Genomic DNA, 17549 nt, shown 5'->3' on the forward strand with positions numbered 1-17549 from the left:
CGCACGTTTGCCTGTTAACACGGCAGTCGGCTCGCAGCCTCATCGCAACGCGACGCGACTCGACGCGACGCAGCGCAATACAACGCAACGCAACGCGAGGCAATGGCAGTGCGCGGCGAATGAAAGAGGCGTGCAGTCGTCGTCATCGTCGTTGTCGTCGTCGTGATCGTGGTCGTCGGGTCGCCGCCGCCGCCGCCGCCGCCGCCGCCGTGCCGGTCCCGGTGAGCGAGCGCAGCCAAGTGCATATTAGACCAGGCAGCCGCGAGCGTCACGCATTCGCCGGCGAGCGCTCGCTGAGAGTGGAGAGGTGTTGCGAGGTGTGTGCCGCGCGTTTACTTACTCTCTCTCTCTTTCTCTCTCTCTCTCTTTCTCTCTCTCTGTCTGTCTTTCTCTTTCATATCGAGTGATACGGCCCGCGCGGTGTTGTGCATCGCCCGTCCGAAATTCACGATCCTCGTGGAAATTGGAAATCCTTCTCGCTGATCCGAGCCCTCGGAGCCGGAGCTTCTGTTTCAATAATCGCGCGCGATTCTTCTCGACGATTGTCGTCGTCGAACTTGTTCAGTGCGAGCTCCGATAAGTTGTGGACACTGAGCCTCGAGAGACGTGAAGTATCGAGATCTTGAAATAATCGTGAAGTGGTGCTCGAGAGTTCAGCCTTCAGTGTGGTTCTCGGATTTCTAAATATTTACAGCGACTGTAGATTGTCGAGTCGTAATCGGTTTTTGATTGCTGCTGAATTCTAGTTGCTCCGACCGTAATTGCGCAAGTGTAATCGTTAAGATACGCCAGGTAATTATTCTGTGTTTAAAAAGATTTTCTAGAAAAAAATTTTGGTGCACCTTTGTCAAGGCTTAAAGGTTATCCGATCTCTAAAGCCAATTACAAAAGTCAATTTCCTTATTAATGCGCGTAGCGCATGATTTAATTAATACTCGATATGCCGGCGTGCATTTCACTGACGTGTCTTGGTGGAGGTGCTCGGTACAAGTGGAGAAGTGTATTATTTAATCTGCGGGTCATCGGCCTTCCTCGATGCGATTAACAGCGACTCGCGATCGCTGTTAATCGACAAAATTAATTTTATACAGGACCTTCAAATATATTAATTGAAATCGCCCGCATGTAGATTTAGGCATGGATAATTATGCGCGATTATGCCTCGATTCTTCCAACGTTGATTAGTTTTCACTGATGCCTCAAGCAATTCACCTCCTAATAGTTCTCGCTATAACAGAGAAAACTGATAAGTACAATTTAGCTAATTACAATCATCGCTAACGTTGATAAAATCCGATTGGTGGAGTTTTCGGAAGACGCGCGAAGATAGAATCTTCGCGCGGCGCCCCACGCAATTAATTCTCCGGAGAGAATCGGTCTCGTTAAATAAACAAGCGGTGCATCTGCGCATCATCTAGTATTTACACGTCGTAGACTTGCTACGTGCGAAGAAACCGATACCGCGGTTTCCGATTACCTTCCTCTATCGCAACGAGCCGATTTCTCACTTGCACGGCCGTCGAGCAGAAACGTCCGTGACACATACCGAAATTCAAGTAGATAAATAAAGTCGAGACTAAAACATCGATCGCAGAGTGTGAAATGTTCGATCGAATTACATTGTTGGAAAATATGTGTTAAATTTAACATAAATTATGTGTCTCAAACGATCCAATTAGTTTGTTAATTTAATATTGTATGGATGTGTTAAATAGTAACACTGATGTTAATATTTAAAAGATGTTTCTTGGTCTTAATTAAATATTATTGTTATGTAATTAACATAATTTTTATGACAAAAGTAATGTATAAATAATACGCAGTCATCTAGCCATTCTTATTAGCCTAAAATAATCAACATTTTTTTTTTGTAAATTTTAACATATTAATAAATAAGTACAAGTTACTTTAACATATTTTTTAAATCATTTTAATAATTTTACATTTTATATTTAAGATTAATTAACATAACGACAGACGTGTATTAAATTTATATATAAATATAGATTATTAAATATATAGATTACAAAACTTTAACCAACAAATTTTTTTTACAAAAATATACAAATTTTCCAACTGTGTAGTTCTGCGAAATCTTGTGTCATTTAACATTATAACGCGAGAGATTTGATTTAATTTGGCTTAGCATATTTTAAAATTATCTATTCGATTCTACTCGTTTTGTTTCAACAATCAAATGTGGAACGGGAAAATTTCCCGAAAGTAGTCTGCCATTAAAAATAAAATATGATTTCGTAACAGAGCGCAGTTTCAAAATTTATTCACGAATCGAATATTATTGTATTATCGATGACTTCATATTTGTTGTCTTTTCGAAAATGCTGAATTGCAATTTATTTACGAATATGCTATCGCGATCAATAAATATTTATATCGAAACGTGTTACAATCACGTATTTCGGTGAATCGTTTTTGCATTTACCGGATTTTTGGGTTTCAAAAATTCAAGATTTTGTTTGTAACTCATCCATTCTTAATTTTATATGCTATCGCGATCAATAAATATTTATATCGAAACGTGTTACAATCACGTATTTCGGTGAATCGTTTTTGCATTTACCGGATTTTTGGGTTTCAAAAATTCAAGATTTTGTTTGTAACTCATCCATTCTTAATTTTGATTGCGAGTTTCTATTAAGTGCCGAGTTAATACCTAACTGGACTTTTTCGCGTGATGAAATTTATTATTTTAACCTATGATCCGATTTTATTCTATTCGCACATTTAATTTGGCACATGTCGCAATTTACGGTCGTGCTTTGTTGTTGAACATCGTGACGAGTTTCGCGATAAGACCGCGTTACAACAAGAATCTCTTGTGAATAACATCGTCACTATGTGCCTTGGAAGATAATGAGGTTTAATACGTGATACGGAACGCGTCGTTATCTAATCTAGGTATCATTTAAAGCGCGATAGAAGCGAGAATGAGAGGTGAGAGTGACGACTTCGCGATTTTCAGCGCGCAAAAAGTTTGAGAATCTTTCGCGTGTGTGTTTCATCACCCCGCGTATTAATTATTCCTCCGTTATAGCAATTGTCATATTTCGCCGTCTATTACTATGTTATTATGTTAATTGTCCTTTTATTATGTCAATTATTTGCCCGCTACATTTGATCGCTTTCTCGTTTTTCTCTCAAATATTTTCTCGTTATATTATTTGCTCGTTTGAAGCATTAATTATTCCGTAGATTTTAATCTAATTACACGTGTCTGGAGTGTTCTTGTCATATCGGCGACATCGATTAAAAGTACTTCAATTACGTAATTTTTGCAATTATTATTATTTCTACAACAGCTTGCTTTTTTGCGAGAGCTTTTCAAACACAATCCCGTACAACGGAGAGGAAGAATCGAACGCTTCAAAGCGGTGGCAAACGACAATCCCAACGACAATGACTTAATCTCTCATTCAAACTCGCCGTTTCTCTCGCGGAACATTAAAATTAACTCACGGCATTCGGCAAGAAGCAGCAAAACAAAAAGCCGAGTGTCGCCGCGGGGGATGAATGCATCCTACTTTTCTCGCGGTCGTCGTCTGCCGCGCGCGAGCAAGAAGCGAGAACGCGCACGCGTGTGTCGGTGTGCGTGCGTGCGTGCGTGCGTGAGCGCGTGCGTGCGTGCCTGTCCTTTTTTCGTAATCGCCGACATGTCGGCGGCGCCAAGCTAGAAGACGCGGAGGAAGGCCGACGACCCGTTATAAATGGAACCAGAGAGACGGCATTTCTCGAATCACTGCTTGTGTTGTTATTCGCAGCGTAGAGCCGGCCGTCGCGGGACGAGCGGCTCGTTCGGAAATCATCCTTGTTTTCGAAGGCGCGAAAAAGGGGAGGACCGGCTCCATAACTCCAAATCACGGGACGAGTCATCAAGTTCGGTGTTTCGGTGTAAATATCAGAGAGGAAGAAAGATACGAGAAAGACTCGAAGAGGAAGAACTTTCTTCACATTCTTGTGCGATAAAGAAAAGCTGGAGTTAATCAGCGCATAAAGCAGCGAGGCATTGACTCTTGAAGACAGAGAAAGAAAGAGAAGATTGACAGTCAGCGGATCAGCTGATTCTCGGCTTCCGCTTATAAAAATAAATATCGCAAGTGGTATCACTTCGGATAAGTGATAAGTGAAAGGAAATTGAGGTCTGACTGATGTGTGACTATTATCGAATAATCGGAGAACGATTAAACACAAAGATATCCTAGGATAAACGTTTTCCTAGGCTTGGAGTCTTGGTGTGTCGATGGGTGGAAGGAGAAAAGGGAAACGAGAGGGAAACGAACGAAGCTGCATCACTGGTGGGACTCGTCACCTTCAAACTAGCGGGGATTCGCGATAAGATAGCGACGGTCGTTCGCCGCTAATAAACAATCGCGTTCGACGAGGGGAACAGGTTGCGATTCCCGGACGGAGGACGCCTCGGGAAAGGAGCTCGCGGAGCTTGATTCGGAGCTTCGAGGTGATTCATTCGCGCGAGAGTTGCGCAAGAAGCGACGTGTTGTCGCGCGGCTGGGAAAAGGGGGCTGTGTTACTCAATACGCGCGATTTTATCGGCCCGCTTTAAAGGATCCCGCGCGAGGAAGAGTCGGCTCGCGACGTGCCAGGCGGACGCGGTTTACATTCGTTCGTTCAGGACGAGAAAACGGGACGAGCGGCGGCTGCCTGTTCGTCGTCGCCACGATTTCCTCCGAGTCGCCGGGAATTAGTCGCGGGGAAGGCTCTAATTAACGCTGCCATTAATAGCTCCGTATCTCCGTAGTGGTAACGACTTCACAACCGATGATTAATAGATAATCGCCGATTAAATATCTGGTCGAGAGTGAGAAGGGGTGCTCTTGCTGTTTCTTTTAAAAAAAAAAAAAACAGTATCTTTGTGCTTTACGCATATACGACTGCGCCGTAATCATTAATTCTGTTAGATGTAATCCTTCTCGAACAGTAGTCGCCCGCGTTTTTCTTTGCCATCCTCTTTTTTTCCTTCGTGCGGAAACGAGGGAGAATTTAACGAAGTGCACCAGAGATTAATTAACGATCGATTAATTACGTCGCCGTGGAATTGAGCAGTGATAACTCGAGTCGACGAATGACCGTTCGTTATAGTAATTAATTCTGTAAGTGTATTGTAATTGCCGCGTGTGCTCGACAAGAAGGACATCGGCCCTTTCGCGCGCGCGAGTGGAGTGTCAGTGTCCTGCCGAGGACTGAGATGTGAGTGCGGCGGTAAAGTGCAAAGTGATGTAATTGGTGCATCCGGAGGCAATGTATGATGCCAGCCCAGCCCGAATGACACTTAGCCCACGTAGCTGATGACAAACGTAAACAGGATCAAGGTGGTCGTCCTCGGCGGCCCCAGAGTTGGCAAGTCAGGTGATTTTTCTTCTTTTCTTTTTTATTTCGCTTTATTTCCTCAATTATTCTCGTTAACGTTTCACCGTTTCAGGGTCACTTTCGGAATTTCAATAAAGGAAATTACGTTAATTGAATCAATTTTAATCGCCATTTCTACTAATGTACATTAACTTTAATTTCGACTGAATTTGCTTTTCTTCTTTTTCTAATTCGAAAAATTAAAAAAAAGAAAAAAATAAACAATTAGATTGAAAATCGAGATTAAAGTTAATTTACATTAGTGGAAATGGATATAAATTATTTTCGACATAATCAAATCGACGTTGCGCAACTTCCGCTATCTTGTTTTGCGATAAGAGAAAAATCTCGGGCGCGTTGACCTTGCGCGTTGAAAATTGAATCGGAGATCGCGGAGACTCGACAAATCTGCTGAAAGCGATATTGATTTAGAACTCGTAGAACACGCCGTCGGTTGACGTCGATGTCGAAGCTAATATTCGTTTCGCACGCGTTCGCCGGTGTATGATAAACGGCGAAAAAAGTATGTCGATTATGGCGCAACGGCGTGAAATATTGAATCACGTCGGAAGGACGTTCATTATGGTGGACGATACTAATATCGCGTCGCCGTGCAGCGTGTAATTTCTGCGCGTTGTCTAATAGCGCACCGACGCAACCGCATTGAATGAAAGTGCCGTTAAGATGGATACGCATAGTCCGCGGAATAATACGTTGCATTAGTTAACCCGACAGTCGCGCGACGCATACAAAGCGAGCAAACGAACGGGGCGATAAGGCGGTTCGCCGACCTCGAATAAATCCTATTAATAACCGCCTAGGACCGGCCACCTTAATAAAAGGCGCACTCCTCGTTTTATTCCGCTCTCATCTTTGCACACGCGTGCGACGCTCCTTCCCTTCCTCTATTCTCCAATTTTGCATCTTCACATTGTTAAGTAACCGGAATAATGGCGATCCAAGAGCGTCCACCATGCCATGCCATTATTCTATTCGAGAAGTTGCAGAAGTTTCTTTTTTCTTGAGAGATCTTTCTAACACTATCGATTATATAATATTTGTTTATCGCCGTTAGATTTAGTGATATTTCGGTTTTTGAACTCTGGAATTTTTCAACCGTGAGATTTTCGAATCTTCGAACGGAGAGTCATCGCTGTCATATTCTCGGGACGTTACAAGTTGGCATCGCTTCAAGTCGGGATTATTGAGTCTTTTTTTGTGCGTGAATATATTTAATCGCCGCTTCTGCGATTCCTCTCGATTCGCGCGCGTTGCGACGGGCACGATCGTGATTGCGGTAAAACACGCGACAATGTCGCCTGTTCTACTTTTTGCGGCGGAAACGATGCACTCTCACGCGGTGGCAATAATGGCAAGATGTACCTCGACGGAGGAGCGAATCCTTAAAAGTCTCTGGTGGTATCCCGCTGGGTATAATAAGGAGGATCTCCTGGTCGTTATCGGATATCACTCCCCGGGAGGGGCGGAGGGGAGTTGCCGCGCCACGAAAAATCTTGCACGGTTACGGCAGCAGGTTGCGAGATATATCTGGATATCCGATACATCCGTTCTCTTATTTCGCCGTATTCGAACCTGGATTCCAAATTTACATTCTTCCCTCCGCCCGATTGTCGTCGTGTATCTCCGTCTGATATACGCGGTGAACTCGAAAGAAACCTGTCGTACAAATAAACGTGACTCTTCCACGATGAAGGAAACGACGATTCTGTGCGGAAAGCTTTGAATTTGTACTTCGATTGTTATCACGCATTGTGTAATAAATTTCTATCGTTTTATTCTCGCAGACATCAAATGCAATATGCAATGAGGTATTCCCGAATAAATTGGATAATTCTTCAACGAGAAGTAGATTTCGCAAAAACTGCTGACACACACACACACACACACACACACACACACACACAGCGAGGAATCATGAAAAGAATTATGGTCTCGCGAGAAACGCAAGATTGTTATCTGCAACCATTTATCTGCGTTAACGCTTATTGAAGAGGCAATTGGAGGTCCGCTATCCAAGTCGAGACGTGTTCATAAATTCATTTGGTCTAAACGACTTGCTTTATTGCCGTGTCACAAGAAAAGCGAACAGAATAGCGACTCGTGGAAGCCGCGCTTCAACGAGTTTCTTTTCTGCAGGATCAATCTGAGACTTTTATCACCTTTTGGATGTTTTAAATATAGAACTTTCTACGTTACACGCGATTACGATTTAATCTTTCGTTTTTTAGAAAAATTACATTTCCTGCTATCTCTACGTCTCAAAGAAAAACTATTTTACGATTAATAATACATTATTCTTCTCTTTGTAATGAATAAAAAATTCATTTTTTTTATTGTTATTCAACACTTTTACCGCTCGAAATCTCGTCTGTGACAACTGAAAGAAAATTACATATTAAAGATTCCGATACTCTGCGATCGGAAACGAATGAAGTTAACGCGCTAAGATACGTCTCAACGAAATTTGTTCTAATAAAAGATCGCGTTGAATCTTCGGGATAGGGAAAACTTCAACGAGACAAGAGGATTCGCTTGGTTGATCACACGCCTCCCCATCTCGATCTTTTTTTTTGTTTCCTCATCTCTCTCTCGTTCTTCCCTTCCCCTTCCCCCCCCCCCTTTTCTGTTTCCCCTCCTATCCATGACGATCGTGGCCGTAATTACTATTTTCTTACGTCCACCAAGCGGCTTATCCTCCAACGATCTATCTATAGAATCCCGCGCTGGCAACCATCGCACGTCGGCGAATGGCACCGCGAATGGCTGCGTTTTGCTCGTACCGTTGCATCTTCCACATTACACACAATTCTCCGCAGGTGACTTAATCGGCTTCCCACTTCTTATTCTTCTTCTTCGTTCTCTCCTTCTTCCTGCTCGTTCCTCTATCCCGCCTGTCCTCTTCTCCCTTTTCATCTTCTTTGTTTTTGTACGTGCGTCACTTGCGCAATCTCGGTCGAGAGGTCTCTTTCTTCTTCTGGCGATTTCGACTGACGCTTTTGGAAATTTTGCCGTTTAATAGTGCCATTGTGGATTATCTGTGGGTTATCTCGACCTTTTATCTTTACGTCGAATTGTCCTTTCTCGCGGATTTTTATCTGCATCTCGCATTTCGTCGGTCTCTCGGTTATTTTTTATCCTTAATATATGCAATGGCATTGAGCTCGCTGTATTGTCATCGTTCCGAGTTGATTCTACGAGAGATAAAAACTTTATAAACGCCCTGTGTCTGGCACAAGTGTCGGGTTTCCCTCGCGTTTGGACGCGATAGAGAGCGCGCTTTCATTAGACCCGGACGCTTGGCACAGATTAGTTAGGATTATTAGGCATTACGAGGAACATTCTCGTGTCCACATCAATTACACCGGTTCGCGCGGCCTGTATAGAATTACACGTGACGTCGCTTCGGTTTGATGACAATCATCTCCGAGGGAGAATGGGTTTCCACTCGATTACCGCTTAGTATGCTAATGATCCGCAATATCTGCATGGTTGAGAATTCAATTCTCCAGAAATTTCTCGTTTGTAATTAATTATAAATGCAGTTAAGCATAGTAGCTTGATCTTTGACTGATCTTTCATTGTATTGATAAATGGATCTTTATATGCGAGGTATAATATAACAAGAAAAGTACATAAATCTTTTTTTCATAAGATAAAGTACCGTAGATATTCTTATCTAGATTTATTATGTAGATATTATTACGTAGATATTCTTATCTGCGAGATATCTAGATTTTTTATATAAAACAGGATGTAAAATATGCGCGTGAATTTTACGCGCTATTAATAATGTATAGTTCATTCAATAAGTCAATAAGAAGAATGTCCTTCTCTCTGAAGGGACCAGTTTTCGCTGGTCCATCGATTTTCCGCGGATGTTGAAACGGCGCTGAAATATCGTCGTCCAGCTGCGCGGAAATATTTCGAAGATATGCACTCTATCTTTCATCTCAGCAAATAGCTCACGAATGAAGTTCTATATTCCGTTTCAGCTCGTGTCTCTACCTCTTCTCTCCTCTCCTCTCTTCGTGATATTTCCCCTTCTCTCTCATCGTCGTCATCATCGTCATCGTCGTCGTCGTCGTTGTCGTCGTCGTTGAACTCGACGACAGAGTTATAAACGGTGTACCTACGAGTATAGAACGGCACGAATCTATATACTGAATAAGTTTTGCGAGATTCGAACGATGACGACGACGACGACGACGACGACGGCGGCGGCGGCGATGGCAAGGAACATCGTCAGCATGCTGAATCCTAGGCCGTGTTTCGCGCCGCAACGAAACGAAATTTATGGTGCAAGAAATTTATCGGCAACCCGCGAGAGAACTCGCTTCGCAATATTTATGGTTTCTTTATTAACATTGAAAATAAGTTAATGGCGTTTCAACACTTGCGCATAGAGGTGCGCGCGTCTCTCTAGTTAGAGAACGAAAACACGCCTTCTTATGTTATTACTTGTAATTACGATTCCATAGATCAGGCTCACCACACGATTATCCACCGTGATCGTTTTTGGAGCTAATCAATTTCTTTTTTCTCTTTCTGTTGCAGCCGTGGTTGTGCGGTACTTGACGAGGCGATACATCGGCGAGTACAGCTCGACCAGTGGTAAGTGTTTCTTCATTATCCCTTCTTTCTCCCCTCGAGATAATTGCCAATGCGAAGCGTGAATGATTGCGTCCATTCGTTGCTAATTTCGAGGCGTCATATTCTGGATAAATGTCCGGCTCATATCTAAGTTCCTTTCTCGACTTGCTATCGACTTATCTTATCGACCGGAGGGGCGGCTCCGTCTCGGGCGCGCGCGCGCGCGCGCGAAATGCTCACCCCGTGGTGAGCACAAAACGCAAATCTAAATCTTGATCGGTGCCCCTTGCGTGCTACGGCGGGAGCCGCGACGGAAAAATCTACTGTGAAATATTCTCGCGTTCGAAACCGGACTCTAATTCAAGGGTACCAATGAAAAATCTTAATCATGGCGCCTTGCGAGCGACGTCCCGAGGGCATTCTAGCGGTCACAGAAATACACGAGATAAGAGGGTAGAGCAAGCGGCGGGGTTTAGATGGAGGGAATATAGAGAGAAGAAGAAGAAGAAGGAGGGGGGGGAGAGAGAGAGAGAGAGAGAGAGAGAGCAGCGCAAATCACGCTGGACCTATGGAGGGCGGAGATTTAAACACTCGATATGAAATAGAGCCTATAGGGAGGGTCCGCAGAATGCAGATCTCTCCCATAACTCATGCAGGCTACTTCGCCGTAATAATTGCCGTGCACGCCCGCGGATGTATAAGCTACGACGGCGAGTTTCGCGGATATCCGAGCCGCCTGGAAAAATTCACCGTGAAGTATTGTCCCCTTAACCCTGAACCGGCCAGCCGCTCGTATTTTTGTAACACCTCTATAGCCGAGCTGGCTGTGCCATCCTCATCTCGGCAAGTACCGCGAGTACCACGCCATTTTATCGCGATCTCGATAGTTACAGGGACATTATCTCGACGATAATCGGTGCGCTTGAAGCAAATATAATTACGTAAAGTTTGCGAATTTATTCGATTAGGCTAGATAACTTAAAACTTGTAGATAACTTAAATAGGATTTTATTCGTATTCAGGATTGCATTCAAGCTTCTTCTTCGGGGAGGAGGATTTACTTTTTTTCTCTTCCGGTCTAAGAAGTGAAAATCATTATATTGAATATTTCAGTCTTTATATATTTTTTAGATGCTTGATGTTTTGCACCAGAGTTAATACTTTACAATACATTTTTCTTTTGAACTAATTTGAATTCTTGATAACTTAATAATCTGAATTGAGTGTGGGAAAATTATGTGATTTCACGAGCAGCTTATATGAAAAATATAAAGCTCGGATTGAAGATTTATAAGACGACTTATAAGTCAATTTGTATGAAGTTTCTCCTTACTTTCCTCACAACCGCATCTACGTAATGTAATGTAATGTAACGGAAAGCTTCCCGGCACACAATAGCGCAATCATCGATTTATCGAATTTCTCTCGTGTATAACTGGCACTCGGAATCAATCTTGATCCTGATCGATCTATAATGTTGCGATCGATAATGCTGGACAAGAGTGGAAGGGTGCCGCTGCAAGTGCTCTCTCCTACTATCAGTATTAATTAATTTCCTGGGAAAATGATGGATAATCGTTCTTGAATGTAACCAGGAAGTGGATAATCTCACGTGTTCCCCCTCGTTCGAGGAGGGGAATAATCGCTCAATCGCTCAATCGATCCTCAAAGATAACGCTATAGGCGCTACGAACCAATTGCCGTTCATTGAGAATCGATAAAAAAAAATGATAAGAGTATAGACAGATAAAAACCTGCAATGCAGACACAACAGGTAGTGTCTGAAGATGTTACACAGACTGCTTCATGTAGATTAAATCTTAGAAAATGTCAGAAACATAAACGGACATCAGAAAAAGTAAATAAGAAGAATTAAAATTATCTCTCTTTTGTACATTTATAACAATACATCAGAATTTTTTAGCAATCATAAAATTTTTGGATTTTAACATTCTGTAATTTTTTTTCGGAATTTTTGGATTTTAGGATATCGAGTTTCTGAATTTCCTAATTTCGGTGTTTCTTCAATTTTAGGAATTCTAGGATCGAAATGTCTCTCTCTCTCTCTCTCTCTCTCTCTCTCTCTCTCTCTGCCTCTCTGTCTATATTTTTTTCTTCCCTTTCTTTTTTTGTTTTTTTTCCCTTTCTCTCTTCTTGTTTCTTCTCTTTTGTTTCACATCTCGTGTGAAACGAATCGAAAATGTGTCAATACCTCGTGCGATTCGTGCGCGGATTATCGCGTACTAACTTTCGTTCCCGATCGTTGAAGAATCACTTTTCCGAAGAAAACGCCCTCAAACGGTGAAAGCGAGGCCATTGATTTCCTTTAGCTGCGTAGGTGAAGTAGAGAATGAAATGTGAAAAAATTTTTAATGGATTATGAAAATTAATTAATTTTATGAATCTAAAGATATTAATGATTTTCAAATAAATTTTCTCTAAAATTCGATATTATATTATATGTAGGAAAATATTTTTAATCTTAAAAATAACGAGATTTTGAATATAGAAATATTTTAATTACGATAGTTCGATATAAATCCAGGTAAAATTCCAGGAATGTGAGAGTTTAAGGATCTAACTATCTCCGTTTTCTGAGTCTCTCTCAATCTTCACGAAAAAAAAATCTGTCTTTTTTCTCTCTCGTAAATTTAGATATCTAAACAAGCGGTAATAGCGGCGGTACTTTCGAAATAGCCACTTTATATTTGCTTCCTCCGCACGATTTAAATTTGATCTCTCGAAAGAAGATTGAGGATGATCTCTTTACCGGCAATTTCGATTACAAGGCTTTCGTCGTACACGAGCGCGCCGTCGTCGTTTTACTCGGGACTCGGGGAGATAATCGGTCCTTTTCATCTCTCGCCACGCGATGCGGGGTACTTGTTATTATTCGATCTCGATTAACAATGCAAATCTCTCTTTGCGTGGAATAATTCAAGGCAATGATTTAGAAAGTGAGTCTCGTTACATTGTCGATTCTCTCGCGCGCGTGCGCGGATGGGAAACGTTTTGTCCGTGCGCGGAGAAGATTACATCGTCGTGCATCCCGTTTCTTCGATAGATCGACGATAGATCACGTGCCGGAGATAGATCTCTGGCAAGAGCCAAATCCACGCGATTGATGACAGTTACGTTTCCGACGAAAGTGTGCCACGGCTATTCCGTTTTTCTTTTCTTTTTTCTTTCTTTTTTTTTTTTCTCTTTTCTATCAACTTACAGCTCTTATTGTACCTCTGCACACTTTCGATTTCTCAGAAATTAAATCTCGTACTTTTATCAAAGTTTCTCATCGAAGATTTAACTTTCCATATCTTCTGATATGCAAATTGTTCCCGTATTTAGATGGGACTACAATTAGATCGCTCGCATACGTCCGTCTTATCTATGAAATAACTCCGTTCGTTAAATTCCATTCTTCCATCCTTGGCTATCTGCTTATCTGGATTTCTCACTCGATTTCTTTCCACGAGCGTAGAAGAAATCCCCGTATCTTTCATGCAGAGTTCAAATTGCATTTTGCGGAGTCTTGGAAGAGTCTTTTTCCTCAAACATCGGTCTTTCTCCCGCGCAGGAGGATGCTATGAGTTTTCCGTCGCAACGCTTGGCCAAATCGTTTCTCTGTCGGCATTGTCCGGCAATAAAAACTTTCTCGAGCGTAATACGGCCATTAATATAACGAGCATCCTTATTTGCTTGTTTCTGCGCCTTTCCGACTCCACGTTGCCGACACTACGAGGTGTTTACGAGCTTATTTATCGTTTATTTATTGCGCCTACTATGTTAGGGCTACTATGTACGACGTACTTCCGTACGAGTCATCTCTCCTTCTTCTTCTCCTTCAGTGCACGCGCTCCTCGAGCACTCTAATCAGCTCCGAAAAATATGAGCTTTCCCTTTTTCCGTCCGCCCTACCGAAGGTGTAAGCTGAAGATTTAAAAGTTCTAGTATTCGGAAATTCCGAGGCGCAACCGAAAATACTAAAGTCGAAGAATTTAAATATTTAAATATGTAAAACTCTAGAAACGCAAGAAAAATTCAAGCGGCTTCGAAATCCTCAATTTTAATTGAGTGAAAAAAATTCAAGAGAGTTTATTATATCGAAGTACACGATACGAATATTTAAAAAAATTCCACATATGCAATAAACGTATTTATAGGCGTTCAAGGATAACGAATCACGTGTGCGAATAATTCGAGCGCGTATGACTCGAAAAATGCAACAGTTGCAAAATGTGGCTGTTTGACCACAAATCTCCAACGAAAGCCACGTGTCATTGTCAATGATCGTAATGACACAGCAACAAGCGTCAGCGTAACTAATTGGAATTGTCGTTACTAACTGCTCCGGCACTTTCGCGCATTAGCCGCGTTTTCTATACTTGAGAAAATGTCGCTTAAACTTTTCCAAAGAGATCAAAGTATCGTCGAAAATGACGTCCATTAAGAAAGATCATTTCACGTATCGTTATCTTCGATTTATCTTGCGAGTTGTACGAGATATGTTAGAGCGATAATGATCGAACTAAAGACATTATGATCAGTTAAATACATTAATTTCTCTACTTGTTGCAGATTTTCTCTACCGACACAGCGTCACCATTGATAATGTCACGACGGAGGTCGAGATACTCGATACTTCCAGGTGCGAGGTAAGTCTTTATAATGATCATACTTAATTCAATCGAGTAATAAAATTTCAATATATTTTATATAATATAACATTATATAAAATAATTTATTTATATATCAATTAGACCAGAGAATGAAGATAAAAAGAATTCTCTTTGAAAACAGAGTAAGAGAAGCAATTAAAAAAATTATTTAAGTTATTTTTTTTAAAATTTTGACAAAATTAAATTAAATAATTAAACTGAACTAAAGATATTCTTGTCCTTTTTATAACAAAAGATTTTAGAATTGCTATTAAATAAAAGCACAATAACCGCAATTATAAGTAAAAATAAGCGCTTTCCTCGCTACACTTTTGTATGCAATCTTCTTTAAATAAAGTGATTTAACAAATCGATTGGCTTATCTGAATTTCGGTTGCGTGTAATTTTTGTCTCGAGGATAATAAATAATGCATTGATGCAACGGTATTCTGTGCATTTATGTCCTTTCGTGTGTCTTTCATCGTTGCGGTTTGCAAGGGAAAGATCCTGCGTGCGCTTTCAAAATGAATCCCCGCGACGCATCCCAAATCCGAGGCAGGCTCTTTCAAGGGCCCGGTCTAAATATATCTTCTTTCAACGGAGGCCCTCGTATATAGGGCTCCCGCAGTTCTTAAGGCCCACATCCATCATATCCTGGCGAAATAACGAGCGACTCGCAAATCGCGAAGGCGATGTTCCTGCAGCGTGACTTTAAATACTCGACACGCGTGTTCTTATCCGAAAAAATCGACAATATAATTTAGGTTAATTTTCATTTTTTATTTTAAATAAAAACGCATCGAATTTATCGAATTTAATAACAACAAACATTATTTTTTGAACAATTACACATTACAATTAGCATATTTATTTTTAATAGTCAGGCAAATCTTGCATCTCATTTAAAAATGTTTAAATTTAATTTTTGAAGATATGCCATATTTTGTGATGCTTTTTATTTTTTAATATATATTACGTATATATATTTGAGATATATATTTTTCATATGATACCTTCTCGGAAAAATAATACTTAACTGAGTGAGTCTTCTCGCGGACGACCGACTTCAAATCGATCGTCTTCACCGCCTGACCTTTCCTAACCCGATTCTTCTAGAACACGGTAACGAACGTCGCGCCGAGGCGGAAATCCTGCGAGCTGGCCCGTTAGCGTATTTGAATTGAATAACGATCGTCTTTAAAATTTCGAATCTAGGCGACTGCGATTGCACAAACAACACGTGGCTTCACCTGTCGCGGCTATGGAGCTCGTTGGAATTCCAGCGAGGTCGCTTATAGCATGTTGGTATAAGGCATTGTTCTCCTTTTTCATGAAATCACTGTTGCTAGACACGAACGTAAACACAAGGAAAATTTGCATAACAACAGATTGATCTTTGACTCTCCAAGTATTTCATCCGTGTTTTACAAATTTTAAGAATCTGCTTTGAAAATTGAAACCCGCGAAGCTCAAAAAAGCTCTAATTCTGTTAAATTGCTTAACAGATCTTAAAATAAAAAAATCCTTAAAATTCAATAGCTTTTAATGTAGCAAGTTTCAAATTTCCAAGAATTCAAAGCCTGAAGGCGTTTTTACGCTTCCAAGTATTCTGAAATATATCCAAGAAAATAAACTGTTATGTTATTGAAAGGATAATTTTGTTGTAATTTGATAATAGCACGGAAGGTAGCATTACGCAGCAAGAGAATAAATTGCAATTTGTTTTTGCGGGTCCCGGCTGCGAACTCCGGTTCGTTTTAGCATTTAACTGTATCTTTCCCCTCGATGAGCGGTGAGAAAGTTCATTCATAGAAAGTATTTCCTGCATTAAGTTCAAGTATTGCGACTCTCTGGCGCCTTTTCAATGTGGCAGAATGACTGTGTGCATTTATTACGTTAGAGTTAAACGTATGTCGTATTAAAGAACAGATTTTAACGTCAAACAGTTTTGCCGCTACTTCCCGTTAATTCACCGTCGCTTAACCGTCATGTCGAAGAGACATATAAAAATAATAAAAATGTTAAGTATTACTTAATAACTTTTTCCGATAACGCATAGAAATGATTTATACTGATACGATCAGTCTAATTTCTTGTTGAATAAAAATCAAAGTATTTCGAATGCATGCATTGACTTCTTTTCTTCGGGGAACGAAACGCATAATTCCCGAAGAATTGGAGGTTTTTAAGAGACATCTTAAAGCGGATTTTCAAAAGTCATTTCTCACGAACGCTTCTCACACGCACGTTGCTACACCGACACCCGTTGGTTATTCGGTAGCCCCGCAACGAGACTCGATCAGGCCCGGGTTGTTTTTAGCAAACTGGTTTTTCTACCCGGGGCTTACAATTACCGGCTTCCTTTTTTGTGCTGCTCCTCGACGAATGTTTGCACCTGTCGCTTAAAAGGCCGCGAACCGTGATCCGCAGGATGGCAGGCTAGATGCGATTCTTCGAATTCTACAACTCGATTAGATCGATCAATACTTTTTATTTCCTAGATTTTCAAATTATCGTATTACTATAGTTTTCGAATTTTTAATTTCTTTCAAATCTTTTTATTCCAAAATATTACATTAAATTATATGTTTAGGTCAAATCAAATTTTAAAAGACTTTGATTACATTGATGTTAAGTTTTAGCATTTTATGTGCGTGCTTTTAAAATATTTAGCATTATTGCTTTCCAAATTTATTGTTCAAGCTTTAATTTCTATCGGCAATAGTTTTGATACTTAAATTATCTCTGTTCGACCACTTGCTTACCACTGCACCATTAACCGACACTACACGACCTGCTGGCAAACAATGCTTGTCCATTTAGAGAACCTTGTACGTAGAACGCGTAAGGATGTATTCACCGTTAGCCTATGGGTACAATAAATAATCTGGAACAGGAAGC

The 17549-nt window shown here is 40.9% G+C and overlaps 1 protein-coding gene across 1 annotated transcript in view; it reads left to right on the plus strand.

Moving 5' to 3' along the window:
* Positions 1-21: 21 nt before the first annotated feature.
* Positions 22-17549, plus strand: part of LOC105424695 (ras-related and estrogen-regulated growth inhibitor) — a 38327-nt gene continuing 20799 nt past the window's right edge. Inside the window, exons 1-4 of the mRNA XM_089071082.1 lie at positions 22-792; positions 3780-5382; positions 9958-10014; positions 14569-14645. Of these exons, the coding sequence (XP_088927208.1) occupies positions 5322-5382; positions 9958-10014; positions 14569-14645 (195 nt within the window). The 5' untranslated portion in view covers positions 22-792; positions 3780-5321. The remainder of the gene's footprint in view (positions 793-3779; positions 5383-9957; positions 10015-14568; positions 14646-17549) is intronic.

The sequence above is a fragment of the Pogonomyrmex barbatus genome, unplaced genomic scaffold (assembly GCF_055798465.1).
Source record: "Pogonomyrmex barbatus isolate J1 unplaced genomic scaffold, ASM5579846v1 scaffold1, whole genome shotgun sequence".
Classification (NCBI taxonomy): Eukaryota; Metazoa; Arthropoda; class Insecta; order Hymenoptera; family Formicidae; genus Pogonomyrmex; species Pogonomyrmex barbatus.